Source organism: Antechinus flavipes, chromosome 6, assembly GCF_016432865.1.
Source record: "Antechinus flavipes isolate AdamAnt ecotype Samford, QLD, Australia chromosome 6, AdamAnt_v2, whole genome shotgun sequence".
Taxonomy (NCBI): domain Eukaryota; kingdom Metazoa; phylum Chordata; class Mammalia; order Dasyuromorphia; family Dasyuridae; genus Antechinus; species Antechinus flavipes.
Genome location: NC_067403.1, coordinates 196,147,080 through 196,170,160, shown reverse-complemented (window position 1 = coordinate 196,170,160; position 23,081 = coordinate 196,147,080). Strand labels below are relative to the sequence as shown.

Here is a 23,081-nt window from a genome sequence, read left to right as displayed (position 1 = left end):
CCCCGGTCCCCTTCCTCTGCCTTAATCCCTTTAAGCAGAAGGAAGCCTGGCGGGGAGGCAGAGAATTGGGCGTCTCCCTCAATTCTGGGCGGGCCTCCCCACACGCCCCCCCTCCCTTGGGAATGGGGAGGAGAAGGGAGGGGAGGAGAGGGGAGGAGAAGGGAGGGGGCGGGCGGAACTAGATAACCCCCTCCTGCAAGTCCCGGTTTTCCCCCTATTTCTCTCTTCTCTCGGCTCCCTCAGTCTCCCGCCTAGGGCTCTTTGCGCGCCGGTGGCTCCTAAAACTGAGCGCTTAGGAGAAGGAAGACAGGGAAGACGTGAGGGAGGAGGAGGAGGAGGAGAGGGGAGAAAAGAGGAGGAGGAGGAGGAGGAAAGGGGGGGTGAGGAGGAGCGGGTGGAGGGGGCGGGGGTTAGGGGGCGGGCCGGGGGCGGAGGCGGGGCGGGCGCGGCCGGCGCGCTGCTAAGTGGTTGGAGCCGCCGCCGCTGTTGCAGGGGCTGCGCTGGAGAGCTGGCCCGGGCGCACTGTGTGCGGTGACGGCGGCGGCAGCTGGCGCCGCTCGGTCCCTTGCTCCGGAGGAGGAGGAGGAGGAGGAGGAGCTGTGCGCCCGGGAATCCTGGTGCTGGGGAGCCGCCGCCGTCGGAACGGGGTCCGGCGAGGTAAGGATATTCTCCCGGGGCGGGCTGGTGAGAAGAGAGAAGAAGAGACGGAGACGGAGCCGCGAAACTACCCCCTCCGCCTCTGGACTTTTCTTCCCAAGTTTCCTTCTCTGTCTGGGGAGCTGTTTGGGGCTGCTCTGCTAGGCTGAAGCATTTTACTGGTTTGCTCTCATACCCTTCCTGGGCTTGCTTCCCGGGATGGGATGGCATGGAGCGGAGGGGTGAGGGACTTAGATGATCTGGAAATCCTGCTTCAGAGATCTTATATTTGGAGGGATCCGGCAACTTCTAACGAGCGTGCAGCCTTGCCTGTCTTAGGCTGCAGTGGAGGGAATGGGATGTTTCAAAAAAGAGATTTGAGAGAGAGAGAGAGAGAGAGAGAGAGAGAGAGAGAGAGAGCGCAGTGAGAGGGAGAGGCTCTGAGGCCAGCAGCGGTTTGGGGAGGCGGTGGCGCCGGGAGGGCGCCGGGCGTTAGCGCGCCCTGGGCCCGGGACTCGGCGCCCGCAGCGCTCTGCCAACGTGCCTCCCGGGGAGGCTAGGGTTCACCTCCCCCTCCCCTTCTCCCGGGGCCGCGGCCACAGTCCGGAGGCTCGCTCCTTCCCCTCCCCAAAGGAAAGGGACATTCCTGAGCTGGAGGGGGGTTGCCTGTGGCGGTTTCTAAGAGGCTCAAGCTTGCAACTTTCTTCCCTGTGGCTAAAAGGGAAGACCAGGGGATCTGGACTGACAGTTGAAGCCAGTGAAAAGGACTCGTAGCTGACAGACTAGTTTGGAAAAAGCCGCCCCGCACATTTACACGCTCTTTTACCTCCTTTTATCCCTGAGCCCCCTCAAACTCTCTGCATCTTCTCCTTCTCTTTGGGAAACGGGCGCGATTCTTGCAGTTAGCGAACCTTTCCTCTCCTGCAGAACGGAACGGAGCCAAGGGCTCTAGAGAAGCCGCGGCTTCCAGTCCCCGGGGGACACGCACAATCCAGCCGAGCCGAAGCGGGTGAAGCTTTAGCGGCTGCTGCAGAGCGCAGAGCCCCGAGGTCTCCTTCCTCCCGGGGAGCTGAGCTGGGCGCCGCGGAGCGGTCCCAGCCCCTGATCGGAAGAGCCCAGAGCTCCGGGGAGAGGCGAAGCCCAGCATGCTGCCGGAGGATGCCTGAGGCTGGCCGGCCTGCGAGCGGGCGGCTTCCCGGGCCCTCCCGGAGCCTAGTCGGAGGAATGGTGACCGTGGGCTGCGTCTTGGTCTTCTACCTGGCTGTGGCTGTGAATAGTGCCGGTGCCGGCCCGGGTCCCGGACTGGTCATTTCTCACCTGGAGCCTCGACCTGCCAGGAGAGCCACAGGTAAGGAGGGACTTGGAACTGGGAGGAGGGAGGTTGTGAGAAGTGGAGGGAAAACTGGGTTTATGGCAGAAAGCTGAAATTTCCAGCCTCCTTCCTTCTCTCAGGCCAGTTCAGATTGGGAGTATTTGATCAGTGTGAAACCTCTCCTCCTCCCCTAGTTAGAGACAATCGCTGTCCACCTGTCTCCCTACGAAACCCACCCCACCCCCAGATTTGCAAAATCTCAGGTTTGCACGCTGGAGTCCAGTCGTGCTCCGCAGGTGCAGTGCGCTCAGGGCGCAGCCCCTAGAAGACTGCGGAGTTTGTATCCGTACATTCTTTTCTCTCCTCTACCCCCACTCCGGGAGGGACGACAGCCTTTCTTTCTCTCTCTTCTTCTCCTGGTCCAGCACAACAAGACGCTGAAATGCCAAGCCCAGTCCCCCCTCTCCCCCCCACCATGGCCTCCCTTTGTCAGGTTAATTGATAACCTAGCCTGTTGGCCGAGGCTGGTAGGGGAGGGAGAGCCGAAGAGAGTAAACATTTACAAACAGCCAACCCCCACCCCAGCAAGCCTGTGCTGGAGGTGGCCTAGATGTATGGCCCTGCCCTGGCGGGGAGATGCTCGGGAGGAGGTTTAAAGGGGCCCGAAAACCCAGCAAATGAGTTTCTGAAACTGGGAATTCAAGATCTTGAACTCTTGAATCTAAGCACTCTCCAGACTGTCTGGATCTGACGTAACTTTCACCCTCCTTTTCTCTCCTGCTTGTTTGTCCTGATGGACCCTGGGCTGTTTTTATGACTTAGGTGTCCCAGTGATTGCTCGAGCTGATTTAGTGCCTTAGGCGGCCCTAATGTAATTGCTGCCTTCCAAAGGAAAATGAGGCTGAAAATGATGTGAAGTCTAGCTAAGGATTGGTAGCAAGGTCATGGGCAGCTGTGTAAAAGAATTGGAGGGGCTTGTCCTGAGTGACCATAGAAGTAGCACTAGGAAGAGATGGGTATGGATAGATCTGCAAAAGAGGTGGGTTTGGATATAATGAAAAGGAAAAACTTTTCCATATAACAAAATTGCCCAGAAGAGGGATTTGCTATTTTCATAGGTAGTGAGCTTCCTATCATGGGGGGAAAGGGCGGGAGGTCTTCAAACAGAGCCTAGAAGACCATTTGGGAGTGTTGTTGAAAGGATTTCCAGCACCCGGACATGTCTGACTAGGTGACATCCGAGAGACTCTTCCAAATCTGAGATTTCTAAGATTTATCAGTTCCTGCTAGAAGCCTTGTTGAAAACCCTTTGCGACGGGGCTCATCCTAACCTAAGTTGGACTTGCAAAGAGAGAAGTATAGAATCAGTGCATTGGAAAAACTTCTGTTGACAAGTTTCATTCAAGACACTCACACTGAGCTTTTTTCCTGATTGTGTTTACAGGGGTTGAGTAACTAGCAACCCAGAGGTAATATAACCAGTAATATCAGAAGCCATCTAGTAACAAAGATGCATTTTTTAAAGTACATTTGAAAGCAATGTCCTTCCAGTCCTTGTTGCTTTGGGAGCTGCTACCTGTATGTATCTTGTTTGTTTTTCTGAGGCTCCATGTCCTGGCAATAGAAGTGATTCTATTGCCATTATAACATTTATTATTGCAGTTTCCACCATTAATGTTTTAAGAGTTCCCATGTTCCACATAGAAAGTTTCTATTGTTCACAGAGGGGTGGGGGTGGGGTGGGGGGAAAGGAATATTAGTCAGAAGGGAGAAACAGAAGACTAAAAGTAATGGCTGACCAGAGAGAAGGGGTTTAGATTCTCTCCATTCCCCTTCCCTTCAGTTTGGAGTTCTCAGCCCTTTTAATTTAAGGGACAGACAAGGCTCATCTTGGAATCAAAAGCAGGCAATTTTTCCTTCCTCCATCCTTTTAACCACAAATCATTCTCTTAATCTAGTAGACAGTGGATACTCTAGTTTGTGAGCTCTAAAACTCCTGGATTTGAAACTATAGAATACTGGTCTGAGTCCTCATTCTTACTGCTGGCTTTGGGCTCTGCTTCTTCACTTGGATAATGTTGGACTAGATGGATGAGCTTTAAGGCTCTGAATCTTAGTAGTTCTTAGACTCTCCTTGGGAAATCAAAGTCACTTAGAAATAAGTAAGGCATCTCTTAGAAATCATCTGTAGGCCAGCCAGCTCTAGAGTTTCAAAGGGTTTATTTTCAAGCCTCAGCTTCTGTGGAACTCATCCATCTATTCTATGAGTCCGTCTTCAGGGATCTCCTCCCCAAACTAATACACATGTAGAGATAGAGGGAGATACGGGTGTCCCAAAAGTCTGAGAGCAATTTTAAGCTTCAGTAGCTTTAAATAGACTTCTGGGTATAAATAAATACTGGGCATCCCAAAAGTTTAAGTGCAGTTTTAAGCTTTAGTAGCTTTAAGCAGACATGTGGGTATAGGTAGATACTGGTTGTCCCAAAAGTCCGAGCACAGTTTTAAGCTTTAACAGCTGCAAGCAGACATGTGGGTAAAGGTAAATACTGCTTGTCCCAAAAATCTAAGGCAGTTTTAAGCTTTAATAGTGTAAAACAGATATGAGGGTGGGAAGGGAGAGACAGACTGACCAGATGTCTCAAAAGTCTTGTTGCAATTTTGACTTTTTGGAGCACCCAGTGTTTATCTGTAGCCACATATCTGTTTTAAGCTATGAAAGCTTTTAACGGCACTAAGACTTTCGGGGCACCCTGTATGTGGCTTAGACAGTCCCAGGTGCCCAGGCTTATTTCTGAATCTAAGCAGCCCCTCTAGTGTGTCTCAATGAATACAGAAGAAATTTCCAACCACAACGCTGCTGCCCTCCTGATGCCCCTTTGGGTTGAAGCTATAAATGACGGTGGAATGGGGTGGTGGGGCTAGGGGAGGTGTTGGGTTTTGTCATCAGGGTGACAACCGATATTGGATTGATGGCTCCCCACTTGCAGTGGCCAGATGCATTGATTTATAAGGCTGCCTTCAGTAGCCCCAGAAAAATTCATTAAAGCAGATGACTCTGGCGTTTAAGAGGCGGGCGGAGAACTGGAGGGAACCCTGTTCTGAGCTTCTGGGGATTCCTTACTTAGTTTGCCCTCTCCCTAAGGACCAGCCCCCAGGGTTTTACAGTAAGGAAATTGTTACCACGTGGCAAAAAAAAAAATTTTTTTTTTTAAAGCTGCAGCTTAAAGGGGTAGAAAGGAGAGCAATCACTTCGAATGTAAAGCTGGAAAGTACCCGGGTACCATATTTCAACTTAAATTTATAAGAATACAAGACATTCTTCAATTAATGAATGGTCAGAGGCTATGAACAGATAATTTTCAGATAGAGAAATTAAAACTATTTGTACTTAAATATAAAGGTGCACTAAATCACTATTGATCAGAGAAACACATGCTCTTCATTTTTCAGGGGGTGAGGGGAGCCAGAGGGGTGAAGTTACTTTCCTACAGTCTCACTGCAAGCTAAGTCTTCTGATTCCAAAATTCAGTGCTCTTTGTAACACTGAATGGATTGGGAATCTCTTTCTGGAAATCCAAGGGAAAGGGAGCTCTGTCCCTGGGCTGGGAGACAGTGTTCCTTGTGTGAAAGGGAATGTTCCATTCGGCAGGCAGCCAGGGGAGGGGGTGTTCTGGACCCACCAGGGATGACAGCCTTAGTCAGAACTTACCATACCGCCCCACCACCCCTCTCTCCCCCTCCCCCCGTTTCTACTGCAGTACCTAAGTGTTGCAAAACCATTACATTTCAGTGAATATAATCAACCTTTTCGTGTCAGATTTTAGGGGTGGGGAAATGGATGGCAAGAAAACTATTTTCCCTTCTCCACCCTCCCAATTACCAAAGGAGGTTAACTTTGAGGAGTGGAAAAATAACAACAAAAACAAAACCCCTTTGATTTTAGAACTAAAGGACCTGAGTTCAAATTCTGTGACTTTAGGCAAGTATCTTTTCTTTCTGTGGGACTGAGTTTTCACTTAAAACTTAATCCAAGAGGGAGATAGTAAGTGTTTTTTATGAAAGCAGACCCAGGAGAAAAGAGGGGGAAAAGAATAAGGGTTTGCGAGAAGTCAGTAAAGTTTTAGAAGCTCTCCTTTGACAGAGGGGAAAACTGAGAAATAGTAGAAAGAAACACCTAAACTCACAGAAGTAATCACCAGCTCCTGGATTGGAGTCAGTGCCTCAGTATGAAACCTGGCTCTTTAAACTTCTCCTGTGATGGATGGTGGGCAAATCCCGAGCCTCAGTTTCCTTCTCTGTCATAGGATGGTCTCGGATTGAGTGGTCTCTCTAAGGCTCCTTCCAGATGCTATAGATCTCTTGAACGTCTCTGGGGTTTGCTTACTCCACGAGGCCCAATATGTGAGGAAACTTCCCTGGAAAAGAGAAGGGACAAAAAGAGAATGTAAACATGTCCACACAGATACACACACACATCCTCCTTCCCAATCTTTAAACTGAATGACTTGGAAGAAAAACAGCAGCCAATTCTTTCTCTGAATCCACTGGGCCATGGGACCCGGACTCATTACTGAAGGTGGTTGTACACCGGCGTCTCCCATTACAGTGGAAGGCCTTATTTTTCCATAAAGGGGCCTGGAAGGATTTTTCCCTAGTGATCTAATTCTCCACACGGGCCCGGCGGCTGTAACAACCAACGCTTTATGCCTGTGCTCAGCTAACATAAAACGGGCATTGAAGGGGGCTCTTTTGGAGGTATGTGCATGTTTGCTCATATGAATGCTCGCTATTAGTGAAGGTGGAGGACTGGGGGGCCTAACATCTCCGCAGGGAGGTGTGGGGCTGTTGGTAGGAAGGAGGCAGGCAGATGGTTAGGCTGCTCCTGAATGAGACTGCAAACCAAAAACACTGAAAGCCCTCATCTGAGCTCACGTTCCCCTTGCTCCCTTTCTCCGGGACTGCTGCAGCCAGGAGGAAACAATGTCATTATATATTTTTTTTTCTTTTTCTTTTTTTTATGAATGAAAGTAGGCAAGACAGAATTGAATGTGTATGTCAGCCAGCAGCCATGACAGGGCACATTAGGGGAGGTCAGTGAACTCTTTTAGTGGCCTGAGCATACGGTCACTCCATTCAGCTCCTACAGAATAGACATCAATATCGGAAAAGGGGACTCCCTCCCTCCAATTTGCATTAGTATTCAGATAAAGATATTACTCCCTACGATTGGTGAATGTCAAGTGAGCTGAGTAGAGGGGAGGAAATCTACACATGAGCATCTCACTTTATTCCTTTTTCTTTTCCTTTTTTTCTTTTTCTTTTTTTCTTTTTCTTTTTTTTTCTTTTTTTGGCCAGAAGGGTTTGGAACGATTTTTTAAGCCACTTTATTGGCAGTATGGGATATGTAAAAGTCACTACTCCCCACCTCTCCCACCCCCACCCCCCTTTCCCATCAGGATTTCAATCCTACCTTCTTTCTTTCTCTCTCCCTCCCCTTCTTAAAGGTTCAGCTGGGCATCTGAGGGGGAGGGGAAATAAGCATGAGACTATTTTCAGGGCTAGGAGGAAATAAGTTTGCAAAGATGGAATTACAGGCTCCTTGGCTAAGCCAAAAACATCCCTTCTCAGAGACTCTGGGACTGTTGTCTCCCCCCATCCCTGGGCAAAGGCACGTGTGAGTCTCGTTTTGAGTTACCATTAATATTTGAATGATGCTTGGCTCCTGTGAGTTTAAGGGGGGCAGGGGGAGAAGGAACAAGACAATTGCTGTATAATTCCAGGGCTGAGCCAGTTTTGTTCTTGGTATCAGATATCCAAAGACAAATTTGTTCCCCTTTCTTCTTCTTCTTTGCCCCAGACCTTCCAAAGATAACGGAATCTGTAGCAGGATAATTGAATAGGGATCACATAACGTAGCGGGGTTTCATAGATCCTCAATGGCCTTGGTGTTGGGTTCTGTCCACCCCCCTCCTTTTCCTCCCTTAACCCAAGACTGACAACTGAAGAATAAAATCTATTTCTTAGTTTCTTTCTATATACATATAGTATGTATGTTTTTTTTAAAGCAGTGCAGAATAGTGATACTGATTTGAATGAACTCTCTCTGCCTCAGTTTTCTTATCTATAAAGCGATGGAATTGGAAAATATCAGTAAGGGTCTTTTTGTAAACATACAAATATATCCTCCACTGCTGTCTGTGCCTTATAGAGACATAGAGATCTCCTTAGGTTGTTAGCCTAGTTCTGGTGGTGGTACACTCCTGCAGGGGCCACAAAACTGAGGATGGGGAAAAAGGTGTCATTGCAATTTTTTTTAATAGTTTACTAAGGCAAGGAAAGTTGTGGCCTGGGTCACTGGAGGTCCTCCCATGGTGACTGAGAGGAGGACCAGGCAGAAATCATCCTCATCCTTGAATCTTGTTTGTGTGTGTGTTAATATTTCTCCAATTAGAGCTAAATTTGTGAAATGAGTTGATGTCTTAGTAATACTGTTCCTATAATAAGATGGATCTTAATAGCGAAGAGGGAAAAGAGGCTAACAAAAATTTATAAATATTGAGTCTGGCTCTTTCCACAGAGACATAAATTACCGTGAACATTGCTGTCCAGTGGGGCATGCCACGGGCCTCCCTAACCTCGATATAATCAGTTCATCTTTTCCAAAGGCGAGATTGGAGTTTATTAATGGACTTGACATCATGAAAAGACCTCTTCGGTCTTGGTTGAACAAATCTCAGTCCCTGCTTTTGTAACCCTCAGCTAATATTTCTTAATAGACACCAGATGCTAATTGCCATGAAAATGACCTGATCAGTAATTGATAACCACTGTTTGGGCTTCTCTCCCTCCTAAAATTTTCTTGAAGTACTTTGTCTGGAATCTGTGTCTTCCTCCAATCACTTCCTCCTTTCTATTCATTCTTTCTATTCATGAATGTGTGCATTCATTCAACAAACATTTACTAAGATTCTTCCAGGAGACCTTCTGCTAGGTGGGAGAGGGGAGAAGTACAGATGTTCCTTTATGTATGTCATAATCTCCACACATTCATGTTTGTATCATTTTTTAATTTAATTTTATTTAATAATAACTTTGTATTGACAGAATCCATGCCAGGATAATTTTTACACAGCATTATCCCTTGCAATCACTTATGTTTCGTTTTTTCCCCTCCCTCCCTCCTCCCCCCCCAAGATGGCAAGCAGACCTATATATGTTAAATATGTTGCAGTATATCCTAGATACAATACATATTTGCAGAACCGAACAGTTCTCCCACTGCACAGGGAGAATTGGATTCAGAAGGTAAAAATAACTCGGGAAGAAAATCAAAAATCAAATAGTTCACATTCATTTCCCAGTATTCCTTCTTTGGGTGTAGCTGTTTCTGTCCATCCTTTATCCAATGAAACTCAGTTAAGTCTCTTTGTCAGAGAAATCCACTTCCATCAGAATACATCCTCATACAATATCGTTGTCGAAGTGTATAATAATCTCCTGGTTCTGCTCATCTCACTTAGCATCAGTCCATGTAGGTCTCTCCAAGCCTCTCTGTATTCATCCTGCTGGTCATTCCTTACAGAGCAATAATATTCCATAACATTCATATACCACAATTTACCCAGCCATTCTCCAATTGATGGGATTCATTCATTTTCCAGTTTCTAGCCACTACAAACAGGGCTGCTACAAACATCCACACATTCATTAGACTATAATCTCTTTAAGGACAGAAATTGTATAATTTTAAAAATCTTTTTTGTACTCAACTATATATAGGAATGTGTGAGTGTGTGGATAATATATACTCATATAATGTGTTTAAACACATTATATACATGTGTAGTTCATATAGACATATTAGGTGCTTTAATAGCTTAATAAGTAATTGCTGAATTCTGAACCAAGAACATATTAGGACACATGCTCAGAGATTTCAGACATTTTCATACCTTATTTAGTAGAAAGATGGATTTATATTGGAACATCCTTGGGAAATTATCAAGTATTTGGACCGTCCTGGTCTTTTGTTAGAATTTCTCACTTGACACTGTTTTTAGCTGATCCTAAAGAGTTAAATGTTGATTTCTTAGTGCGCCTTCGCTTCCATTTCCAACAGAGCCAAAGCTGCCTGGTTGATATATTTAAAATATGAAGCAATACTGATTTTCATCTATGTGGTTTGGGGTTTTTTTAAGTTTTTTTTTTCCTCTTCAAAATAAGTTTCTTTTACCTTTCAAAAATGAATTACAGCATTAGGTCAATGAAATCTGCCACCAAATAAAATTCCATTTTAGATGAAATAAATTAATTTTTAAAACTAAATATAAAAATATGCTAAAAAAAAAAGTAATTACCATTAAGGCTGTCCTTGAATTTTATAAAAGCTAATGGGGAGAGCATGGCTTATATCATACTACAGTGATTCCTGATGCTGGTAAAGGCTGAAGGACAACCTCTTGGTAAATGCTCAATACTTAATTCTTAGCTGAAAAGGCTAACTACATGTGGCAAGCCCCAGACGTACGAGCATCTAAATCTTTTAATTTTAATTTTTAAATTAAAATACCAGTGTGATCTGTAGAAAATGCACTTACCCACTCTGTGCCTTAGTTTTCTCATCTATAAAATGGGAGAGCAGGTGGTATTTGGATGATATAACTTTAAAGGTTCCTTCCAACCTGTTTCCTTGCTGTCCATCCAAAAATCATCCACTTATTATTCTTTTTGGTTTCTTCTCCAAGAGTGGGTGAGAGTCCTTTATTTGTGGGGCGGGGAGGGAAAGCTGATGCTCCTCTTGGCTATAGGAGAAATGAATAAGTAAAAACTATTATTTAATTTTGGGTTGGAAAAGAGCATCTGTTTACAGAAGAGGTTTCTCAAGTTAATTAAATATTATTTAATTAGCTGGAATGAGTGCTTAAAACTAATTGATTAATTAATGAGAATGGTAGTGATTTTAATAATAAACATCCAAACATAGCCCTGGATTACTTTAGAACTGGGTGTGATAAGAAGGAATATGGCCATGATTTCAGTATCGGGCCAAAGAGATCCACCCTTTACAGTCGAGACTAAAATCCTGCTATTTTCGTACTTGTATGAACTCTAAAATCTGTAGTATGCTTAGCTTTATGTGCGTTACCTCATTTGAGCCTGCATGGAGAAGGAGGATTGGGATTTAGAATCGGAAATTCAGCACTTGAATCCTTGCTTGCTGTACTTCTGTGACTTTGGGCAGGCAAACTACATTCCTATTCTGAAACTCAGTTTCACCATCCACTAATGTCCCTTCCATCAAGATAGTGTCATGGACTGTTGGGGTCAGGAAGGGTCCAAATGTTGCTTTATTGAGAATGTCCCTCAGACAAGTCAATCTCTCTGAGCCTCAGTTTACCCCTCTGTAAAATAGGGTGATAATATCACTTCCTTCATTGAGATATTGTGAGAATCTAATGGACATTCTGCAAACCTTAAAGCCTTGGGTATTTGGTAGTTATTAACTCTAAACTCCTACGATCCCATGATTCCATTATAATCCATGGAGTCCCCCCTCCCATCCCCACAATGGGCCTTCCCCTAAGTCTGTGTGATCACCCTTCCCACCCAACCAGGAAAAAGTAGGCAGACATCCCTAGGCAGGAGCCTGGGCTGATAGAATGTACTTTGAACTGGGCTATCAGAGGGGAAAGCAGTTTTATCAATTTCTTCACTGGCCTTCCCAGAGTGGACTTTGAGTATTCGTGGCTCAGATCTGGCTTGGGCTCTCTCTCTGGACGATTTCTCTTTCCATCTGCTACGCTTGTAAAGCCGTGGCTTACGGCCCTGTCTAATTGAGTTATAACTAACTTAACTGCACCCCATTTTCAGCTTTCGTCAGACGCTCCCTGCTCCTACCACGTAATTAGAGTTGGCAAGTGGGTCTGGGCTTCCTGCAACAGGAGTTACTGACTTGTCGGGGTGGGGTGTATGGGCGTGGGTGCAGAGGGAGGGTGACGGACCCTACCTTCCATATGGGAGCCCTCCCTCCTAAACAGACAGAAAGTGAACTTAGTATCAAAAATAAACAGGAGGCTGCTCCTCTGCCCCCCAGCAGATCCCAGCATACCCAAGTCAAGCCCAGATGAGAACAGAACAGAGTGTTATGTTAAGCTGCCCTGTAATTTTCGCTTGTTCAAGGCCTCTGCTGGCTTTGAAGAGCCCAGGAGGAGAAAAGGAGGGGGTGGGGGTGGGGAGAGCAGATTTAGCATTGCATCAAGATTACACAATAGCTAAAGTTCCAACCTTCTGATAATTTAGGAGAGGTGGGGGGTGAGGGTGGGGGGAAACCTTCCCCTTGCTGTGTGAGTGTGAGCCCATCTCCTCCCCTCTCTGCACCCAATGTTTTCATGTTTGGGAAATGATCAGGGGTGGATTGACCACTCAAGGAATTATCGATCATCTAGCATCATAGGCAAAAATAGGCACATCAACTCCCAAGTCTGTATTGTTTCAAGATTTACAAAGTGCTTTTCTTGAAGCTCCCTTTTCGAGGTGGATCAGTACAGATATTATCATTGACATTTCGGAGCTCCAGAACTTGGAATTGTAGCTCATCAGTATCAGAAATGGACCGAGTTAGAGTGTTCTTTTTGTTCATACCAAACTGCCCTCTGACATGATCGAGATGACTCATTTTTTTTTTTAAAAGCGGTGCCTTTTGAAGAAAACGTATCACAGTCATTTCCCATCACCAATATTTCACCTCCCACCTAACATTCTCTTATAACAAAAAGGAGGCATAAAAAGCAACCTCATCTAACAACACAGGCCAGCTGTGTGTGTGTGTGTGTGTGTGTGTGTGTGTGTGTGTGTATGCCTTCCAATTTTCCGTGACCCCATTTGGGGTTTTCTTGGCAAAAATACTGGAGTGGGTGGCCATTACCTTTTCCAATTCACTTTACAGATTAGGAAACTGAAGCAAAGTGACTTGCCCAGGGTCACACAGGACAGATTTGAACTCATGAAGATGAGTCTTTATAACTCCAAAATTAGCGCTCTATTCTCCGGGTCACCTAGCACAAATGGGACTTTTCCTTTTATTTTTGACTTCCTTGAGATATATGCCTGACAGTGGATTCCCTCCAGTTCTGAATAGTCACGGAATATCAGAGCTGGAAGTAATTTTAGAGATCCTTTAGACAAGCCTTCTCATTTTACAAAGAGAGAAACTGAGGACTGGGAAAAGGATAAAATATTGCCAAAGATCACCCAGGGAGTTAGCGACAGAGCCCTCTCTGTGCCCACTGTTAAGTCTACGTGTGAAGCTGGAATTTGTTAAAATATTTTTTTTCTCCTTTGGGCCTCCCAACTTTACCACAAGGATGGTGGGGGTGGGGTTATACTGGGGGTCTGAGCGGTGTTTTTATTTGGGTTTCAGATTCAGGCTTGGAACTGGCTTGTGTTCTGTAACATAAATAAAATACCACATGTGATCTCCCTGTTTATATGCTTATCAGAGACTGGAGCCAGCCTTCCCAGCTCTGTACTCTACAAAGGGAGAGGTTAAAAAATAATTCCTTCATCAAGAAAGGAGACCCCTTTCCAGACTGAGGGGCTTGGGGCATGAAGGAATGAGGAGAGATCAATAGAGTGGGCTGGAATAGTTCTAGATTTGAAGACAAAGGAGATCAGTTACTATCCTTCTCTGCTGTTTCCGAGATGGATGACTGTGGGGAAAGTCACTTCTTTTCCCTGTGTGCCTCATTTTCTTTTTCTGAAAAATGAGGGGGTACATTTGATCCTGCAAGACCTAAAAGGCTTTCTATTCAGAGTCAAAGAGAAGCATATTGTCTTCGAATCCATAAGAGAGTTCCCACCTCACCCCACACCCCATTTTGGCTGGCCTGCTGCTGACCTTGAGTTAGGAGGATTTTATCCCAGTGATAATCCAATGGCTACCCTAATACGGACCCCTTCCATTCCTCTCCTTCCTCCTAGAGAGTTTTCTATCCATGAGAAGTTCATGAAAGAGGGCAGCCCCTCTGTATCCCGTCCTCTGGGGCAATAAATGATAATAATCACACTGATAAGAGTTCTTTTAAGGTTTGCACAGAGTTCCATATCCCATCCCTCACTGGGTACCTTCTCCCTTTTCCATTTTACTTTTCACCTTTCTTCTCCATATCATCTTTCCCCTTAGACTGTAAGCTCTTTGAGGTTAGGGACCGTCTTTTTATTTGTATGTACATTCCCAGCTCCTAGCACATTGCCTGGCACATAGTGAATGCTTAATAAATGTTTATTGGCTGATCCCAAGAAGAATCCAAGAAATGATGAAACTAGGTGACTTGAAGTCAGGAAAATCTGAGTACAAGTTTGACCTTTGATGCTTACTTAGATGAATGATCTTGGGCAAGTCCCTTAATCTTTGCCTCAGTTTCCTAAATGTAAACATTTAGTAAAAAAAAAAAAAATTAGTAAAAACATTTTGGGGATGATCATAGTACTTACATCCCAGGGTTGTGAAGATAAAATAATAGCTCAAAAGTGCTTTGCACATCTTAAAATACTATATAAGTTCTAGTTTTTGTTATTCAAATTGTTGTTAATATCCATATCCTTCATAACCCGGCAACCTTCTTGCTTTCACCACTCTCCCCTCCACTTTGATCTAGTGATAATGTCCTCCTTGCTCTTTTTCAGACAAGACTCTCCCCACTTTAAGCATTTTTGGGGGGTTATTTTTTTTAAATAATAGCTTTTTATTTTCAAAAAAACATACAAAGAGAGTTTTCAACATTCACCCTTGTAAAACCTTGTATTCCACATTTTTCCTCCTCCCTTCCCGTAATCCCCTCCCCTAGATAGCAAGCAATCCAATATATCTTAAACATATGCAATTTTTCTATACATATTTCCACATTTATCAGAGGAATGGTTTGGGTTTTTGGGGTTTTTTTTTTTGAGACAGACCAGGTTAAATCACATACCTAGTACCTTTCTGAGACCAGATTTGAACTCTGGGCTCCTGACTCCTGAGTAGAATAGTCCTGTCTACTGTGTCACCTAACTTGGAGGAGAGAGCACTCCCAACTTTGAGCATTTTCACTGACTGTGTCCCATACTAGGCTCTCCAACTCTTGTTTTCTGGTTTACTTTGGAGTCCTTTGTGTCTTAATTGAAATCTCACCTTGTATAAGAAGCCTTTTCCAATTCGAATTAACTGTTAGTTCCCATTTCTCCTGCTGCCATCTTGTTTGGACATAGTTGCTTATATGTTGTCTTCCCCATTAGGGGAAGCTCCCTAATTAAGGGAAACTCAGGGGGGCTCCCCTGAGATCAGGGGCTGATGTTTGCCTCTTTCTATTTCCCTATCGAGCAGCCCAATACCTGGTCCATAGTAGACATTTAGTAAATACTTGTTTATTTAACTAACCATTAACTTTTCCTAACTTCAGTTTCATCATCTATACTATGAAGGGGTTGGACTCCATCATGGTTTCCAGCTGCTAAGATAAGAAATAGAACCTCACAGACAGACAAAGAGGAGAGGGATCTCAGAGGTCATTTGGCCCACATTCCCCCCCCCCCTTATTTTATACATTGAAGAAGTTAAGTATCTTGTACCCAGTCACATGGTGAATCAACAGCAGAGCTAGTCCTGAAAATAAGTCTCTGTTAGGTGTCTCCTATGGAGATGGCAAGCACTATGTAAGGCTCTGGAAATACAAAGATAGCACATAAAATAATAACTATACACGAGAAGCTTCCATTTGAAGGAGGTCATGAACTTTTTCCTGGGAGACGGTCTTCATTCTCCTGGACAATGTCTGGCCATTGCCAAGCCTCAAGGAGCTTTATGTACCCAAATATAGATTCTAGGCTCTATATTTCATTACGTCTCTGGCTTTAAAAGAATCCAAATCAAATTTGAGGCTTTCTGTTGAACGTCATGGCTAGGGGCAGCATAGCTTAGGAGAAGCCTGGATCCTCCTCTCCATTATAATGCTTGCTTGCTGAGAACAATCCTCTTCCTTTTTGTGGACCTTAATTTCCCCTACTGTAAAATGAGACGGTTGGTTGAGTTAGAAAGTGTCTAAGGTTCCTTCCAATAAGACTTTAAAAGAAGTAGGGTTATTAGGCAGAGGTAGTCTGTGGAGAACTGGGTTCTTGCCTCGGGGCAAGAACAGGTCCTGGGAAGGTTTTGGTGGTGGACCAAGGATAGCTTTTGACACTGGATGAATTAGCCTGGTCATACCTGTTACATGGATTTTACTTGTTACTAGTAGAATAGATGGGGGGCGGGGGAGAGAGAGAGAAAGAGAAAGACTGACACAGGCAGAAGGGCAATAAAGGGGAAGAAAGAGAAGGGAGGAGAAGAGAGAGAAATAAAGAGAAAGAGAGGGAGGGAGGGAGAGAGAGAGAGAGAGAGAGAGAGAGAGAGAGAGAGAGAGAGAGAGAGAGAGAGAGAAACCTCCATGTAATTGTTCTACATGTTTTATTTTATGCATTTGCAAACATTCTGAGAAGGGATCCATTGGGGTCCGTTGCACAAAAAAAAAGTTTAAGAACTCCTGGACTAAAATGATCTGGAAGTTCTCCCTCTCCCCCATCCTCTCAGGCTATAAATGTGGAATAAGGCAGTATACTGAACAAGAGTGCTGGAATTGAATTTGAATCCTGCCTTGGATAGTTAGCTGAATGACTGACTATATCTGCCTCAGTTTCCTTATCTATAAAATGGGGATGATCTAGCACTACCTCCCAGGGAGGTTATGCGGATCACATGAGATTCTATTTATGAGGTGTTTTGTAGGCCTTAAAATACGATAAATACCAATTGTTATCATCACCATCATCATCATGCAATCCCAGAGACAGTGCTGTTGTTCAAATGGGTGCTTTGTGAACCAGTAGAGAACAGCAAGGAAGTAGCAGCTCCAATTATTATTGTTGCTAATAATCATAACCGACATATAAGAGCCTTAACACATGCTTTCTTCTCATAAAGGCACAAGTGGGCAATTAGTAGAACATCAGCATTCCTACTTAATATGTTGGAACATCCAGCGGAGGCCCCAGAGTGAAGTGACTTGGCTAAAGTCACTCAGCTAGCAAGGAATAGTTATTGCTCACATTTCAGTGGCACTTTAAGACTTATGAGGTGTTTCCTCAGCAGTCAGCCTTATCAGCAGTCCCTCTTCCTGGAACAGAGGATAATAAGCCATTATTATCCCCAAATAGCCAGGCCAATTTGGAGCCCAGACCTGATGGTTCTCAGTTAGAAGGTGATGGTACAGAGATCCTAGCTTTGGAGTCCATTGGCCCTAGGCTCCAGACCTGACTCTGTTGCTTCCTGGCTGGGAGTTAAGTTGGGGTGAGGGCCTCAGTTGCCTCCTGAGAGGTTTGGATCGGATGACCTTGGAGGCCCCTTCCTGCTGTAAGCCTGTGATCCTAGGTTCCAAGGCCCTTTCTTCCACCTCTCACTGCTCAATGAGGCAGAACCCTCACTCTTCCGAGCCTTCATTAGGAAAAGACCACAACAAAGGGTTTGTTTTGAGTGGGGCCAGCTTTAATTGTAGGTGTGGGTTCTCCTAATCTCCTGCTGCAGCCGGGTTGGGGCTGGGCATCGGGTAAGGGCTGGGAGTCCTCGGGAAGGCAGTTCCATCATATCAGTGACTGGGGGCCCCTGGAGGCTCGGTCACAGCTGGAAATTCACACAATGCCGCAGAGAAAGTGGAGCTAATCCGCCCCAGGGGGGCTGCCTGGAGGAGGTGGGGCCCAGGGGAAATCCACCAATGCAGCCGCAGCTCATCTGCTCAGGTCAGGCTCATTGGGGCTTGGAGGCCTGACCTGGCTGCTGTAATTTAGTTGATTTGAAAAACAAACCCGATTTTTGTTCTTGGGAAGTGTGGTACCTCTGATGCCTGCTCAGGACTGGGCCCAGAACAGATCTCAATGTTCACAGGGATCAGCAACATTTCTTATTAAGAAAACAAAAGGGGGTGGGGGAAATGCATGCTGGGAAAGAACAGCTCAATTTGGAATGAGGTTCCTAGCTCTGCCTCTGCCACACCGTGGGCAAGGCTCTTCCTTTCCCGGGCCTCAGTTTCTGTTTCTATTAAATCAAGTGGGTTAAATGGCCTCTCTGCTCTAAAGTCCCTTCCAGACATGATACTTTGTATCCTATGTTCTTCTAAAATCCTTTCCAGACATGATACTTTGTATCCTATGTTCTAAGGTCCCTTCCAGCCATGACATTCTGGGTTCTAAAATCCCTTTCAGCTTTGATACTTTGTATTCTCTGTTTTAAGGTCCCTTCCAGCTTTGAAAGTGTGTCCCATGTTCTAAAGTACCTTTGAGTACTGACACTGTGATCCCATAATTGTGTGACCCCTTCTTTCCCACACCTGGTCCCGGCCCCCACACACAGCTTGGTAGAGAACAGAAGCTCTTTCCGGACAAGGGCGAAAAGTCCAAGAGGAGAGAGTCGCTGGTTTTCCCTTTCCCCTTCTTCCCCTCCCCCAACAGTTTATTAAGTGTAGCTATAGAAACCAGCTGTTCCCTTCTCTGTTGACAGCTGGAGTTAGGCTAAAGCGATCTAGATGCCATCTAGAGTCCAAGGCTGGAGAGAAAGTGCATTCGTGTCCGAAGAAAGGGCAGACGCCTTTTGTAGCTTGGGGATTGGGAATTTCCAGAACAAAAATAAAAAGAAGCACCGTATAAATGTGAATTTAAGATTTGTAGGATTATTCGCTTGCCGTAACTGGGAGGTAGATACTGTATTTGTCACACACGCCCCCATTCTTAGAGGTAGAAATGATAACTTCGGAGTAGGGAGGTCACTTTCCCATGATCTCCCAGCTGGTAAATGTTCCGTGTGGGTTTCAAACTGAGATTTCTATCATGTTTGCCCTTTCTGGAGAGGGGAGGGAAGGGAGGAGATCACAGGTCTGGGAGTGGGCAGCTTTAGTAACTATCATAGCTTTGCTTTGGCTTTTCGATTGAATCCAGGGAACGTTTTGGAAGCACGTGCCATGTGCTGAGCTGGGCAAACTAGACGGGGTAGGGGGTGGGTGTATGCAGAGGTTAGGTAAAATGCTGCCACCTGGTTTGGTCCTGATAACCAGGACCTTAAAGTGTTGCTTCCTGGTCTGAAGAGATCATCCATTTTATAGTTGAGGAAACAGGTGGGGGTGGGAGGTAGATAATGATTTGGCCAAAGTCAAACAAATAAATAAGGGTTTTTTTAGTGAATCTATGAGTATCCATTGAGTGGAGCCAGTAAGATGTGCTCAGGACAGTGTTCTATAGCTAACAATTCCAGAGTCTTCTCCCTTGACTCAGGAACCCTCAAAAACTTCTAGCTGTCTTGAAAAATGCTTAACTTCACTAAGGAAGAAGAGGTCCCTGCTTCCTGTCTTTCTCTGTTTCCTCTTCTTACCAACTATTGGTTCTCTGTGGATCACAGAATTCCAAACTGGAAGGGGGACCTCCGAGAGTCCAGCTTTACAGAGAGGAAAACTGAGGCTCAAAACTCTCATAGTTAGTACATGGCAAAAGCCAACATCTGAAACCAATTCCTCTGCTTTGGAAAGCACCAAGAAGCAGTTGTGGTTCATAGAATTCCAAACTTGAAAGGGGGATCTCCAAGAGTCCAACTTTACAGAGAGGGAAACTAAGGCTTAAAACTCCCACCGTTAGTATGTAGCAAAAGCCAAGAGCTGAAACCAGTTCCTCTGCTTTGGAAGGCACCAAGAAATTAATATTCTCTAACTGTCTCGGGGGCTTTCTAAACAGGGGTTTGGGTTCTAAAGGGGAGCCTGCCACCTATTGATGGCTTGGTGTCTCCTCATGCGGGGATTAGGGGGTTGGGGGGGACCTTCATTAGATTTATTTTCTCTTTTGTTCCATACACATACACTCACACACATCCAACTTTGCCAAGAGATTTGAGTTCTATTCCCCACTCCTGACACTAACAAGTTACTTCCCCTTCCTGGGGCCTCAGTTCCCTCATGAAAAATAGTCCTCTTAGAATTCATCAGTAGAATGGAGATGCTGCCTGGTGATTTCAAATAGTGCAAAAATACAGTCACAAGATCCGAGTTTAAATTTCTGCTTTGCTGCTTTCTACCTGTCCAGTTAAAGCTCGGTAAAGCTTTGGTTTTCTCATCTGTAACATGGGAATAATAATATTATCTATCTCCCAGACCTGAAAGCCTTCTAGATTTTTCTCTGCTCCATAAGTAGCCTACATGACAGAGAGATGACTAAAATTCCCCTTGAATGACTGATAAGCACAATGAGGTTAGGAACTCTCCAGGAGGCGGTGTCTGGAAGAATAATAAGGGACTCTTTGGGGTCAGCCCCCTTGGCTGGGAAGCTGACTCCCATCCCTGACTGCTGAAGGTCACAAGGGACAACACCTCTACAGGGGCAGGGCTGATGGACCTCTGGGCTGGAGAGGGCAGCAGAATGGCTACCGCCTAGCCAACTTTAGGCTTGGTAATCACCCCTTCTGCCCCACGCAGCCAGGCTGTTATGAGTTGTCCCAGGCACCAACAGCCCTGTCAGCAGATTGAAAATCCTCCCTGAGATGTGAGAAACTGCTGACTTTTTCTGGCTTCAAATGAATTCCTAGAGCTTAGCACCCAAGAGCCTGAGGTCCCCGTGGGGGGCAGGGCACAGAGCCGGTAAGGCAGGGCAGGGACTTGATTGGGTCTTCTGTCTACCATGATTTGACAAGTTATAAAAGCAAGGAAACATGCTGGAAAGAGCCCTCTTTGGGGAACCCAGGAACTTGGGGGTCTAACCCTGCTCTTGCCTGACTTTGTGACCTTGGTCAAGTGACCCCTTCTGGACCTCAGTTTCCTTCTTTGCAAAACAAAGGGGTTAAACTGGGTGGTTTTTCAAAGACAGCTTTGGCGTTCTGTGATTCTAAAAAGTCTGAACCTTTATACCTCAGTTTCTTTCCCTCTGAAATGGGGGTACATTCTTCTTAAGGAAGAATCTGAGCTGACCACACTTCAGCAAACCTACTCTAAAGGATGCTAAAAGACACATTAGAGGCCATCAAATACAAACCCCTTTATAAAGGAAGAAATTAAAGTGATTTTTTTTTAAAAAAAGTTTTGTCTAAGTCACAAGTGATGGATTCAGAATCTGAAGCCAGGTTCTCTGATTTTCGGACTCATCAATCCATCTATTATGCCATGATCCAAATTAGGGCAGAAAGAAATCTTCGGATTCTTAGCTGCCATTTTTATTTGATACCCTGCCATCCTCATCTCCCAAATGCAGCAGTTTTTAAAGCCTTTGGTGGATGCCCTGGCCTGGCAAGTCTCCCTTTTTTTTTTTTTAAAGTACAATGCTAACTACAAAAGTTCCCAAACCCAGGATCTTGTAGGGATCTAAGGCTTCACTAGTGTGGCCTATGATATTGGGGGTAAATCACAGAAGGACAAAGTTCCAGAGAAGGAAGAATCATTTAAAACTGGCCAGTCTAATTTACTACTCTCACAAAAGAGAAAACTAGAGACTTGGAAAAGTGAATAATAACAGTAGTAATAATTGGTATCTGTTATTTCATTTCCTTCTTAAACTACCTCTGTGTGAAAGGCAAGGATTGTTCTCCCCATTTTACAGACATAGAAGAAAGTGGCTTGTTCAGGGTAACAGAGAGTTAGAACTGGAAAAGACCTTGAAAGCCCTCCAGTCCAAGCAATCTTTGCATTGTGTAAGGAAATTAACTGAGGCACAGAGAAGTTAATAATTTGTTTAATGTTACACTTTGAGTTAAGTGGGAGAACAAAGACTCAAAATGAGGTCTTCTAATTCCCCAGGCCAGTGATCTTTCTGTTTTACCACAAATTCTCTTCACTTGTTCAGGTCTCAGTTGTCTCATCTGCAAAATGGAGACAAAAACCTGCTTCTCCACCATGGCTATTAGGACGAAAATCTTCTGTGTGCTCCAGAAATGGGAGCAAGGATCAGTGTCATTTCATTAGCCTGGGGTGGGGTTCACAGGATCGTATATCTAGAGCTACATGGCACCTGGTTGCCATCTGATCCATCCAATCCAAATTCTTCATGTTACAGAAAGGAAACAGAAGCTTAGGGGAGGAAGTTAAGTGACTTGGCCAGGATTGCACAGGTAGTCATGGTTGGGAGGGGGATAGAGCATGATGGGACCCTGCCCATCTGGGCTCTGCTCAGGACTGGGGTAACAGCTCCAGGCACAGCAGAGGGTTCATTAGCCTTCTGGGGAGCAGTTTCCACTTAGAAACTAGGACATTCGGAGTTGGAATGACAATTAACGTTCCCTGAATGTGGCCCCAGTTGGAGTCTAGGTTTTGAATAGAAAAGACCCTCCTCATTTGGGCCAGCCCTCCCTCTTCTCCCTCCCCCATTTCTCTACTTCTTTGCCCAAACTTTGGCTCTGAACTGAGCACTTCCGTTTTTAATTAGGCCCGGGCCCCAGTGTCCCCCCATTGTCCCCGGGGAAGAGAGGGGGGTGGGGTTTCTTCTTGCCCCCCTCCCAGCCTGGGGTGTGTGGGGGGAGCTCCCTTTCAGGACTTTCAGGATTAAATCCATTGTTCTGGGGGTATTTACGGCCAGCTGCCTGAATTAAGTGAAGATTAAGGGGAGGATGGGAAAGGGGGGGGGGTGTCGAGGCAGAGCGGGAGCCAGGGAAGATCCAGGGGAGGATGGGATAGGGGTAGAAGAGGGCTGAGAAGGAACCTAGCAGAGGATGTTTTTGCATTAGGGGATGCTGAGAAATTTCCTCAGTATAGAGTTCCCTTCCCTTTATGTGAGGAATATTGAATAAAAGAGAAGATCTGCCACAGTTTCCTTGTATGACCCTAGACAAGTACTTTCCCTTCTCTGGAAAAGGATCAGATTCTTCTGTGTCTTCTGTAAGATTAGGAGACTGGATTAGATTCATTTCAATTCAGCCATTTGTGGCTGATAGATATTGGTTGAATTTTTAAAAATTGATACCTTTTAAAGATAATTTTTTAATTAGACCCCTCCCCAGCAAGCTTTTTCTTTTAACAAAGTTTATGTTTTGTTTTAAGGGGCTGGGGAGAGAGGAGAGCAGTTCAGCAAAACTAAAATACTCATCCACCTTACCTGATAGAATATAAAA

The 23,081-nt window shown here is 45.1% G+C and overlaps 1 protein-coding gene across 8 annotated transcripts in view; it reads left to right on the top strand.

Moving 5' to 3' along the window:
• Nucleotides 1–406: 406 nt before the first annotated feature.
• FGFR3 (fibroblast growth factor receptor 3) overlaps nucleotides 407–23,081 on the top strand; it is a 97,824-nt gene continuing 75,149 nt past the window's right edge. For 4 of the 8 annotated variants that reach the window (XM_051966208.1, XM_051966205.1, XM_051966203.1 and 1 more), the window contains exons 1-2: nucleotides 409–657; nucleotides 1,564–1,984. In XM_051966208.1, coding sequence (XP_051822168.1) covers nucleotides 1,795–1,984 — 190 coding nt within the window. In that variant the 5' untranslated portion in view covers nucleotides 409–657; nucleotides 1,564–1,794. Of the gene's footprint in view, nucleotides 658–1,563; nucleotides 1,985–23,081 lie in introns of all 8 variants that reach the window. The other 4 variants (XM_051966207.1, XM_051966206.1, XM_051966204.1 and 1 more) reach the window with 2 other exon arrangements.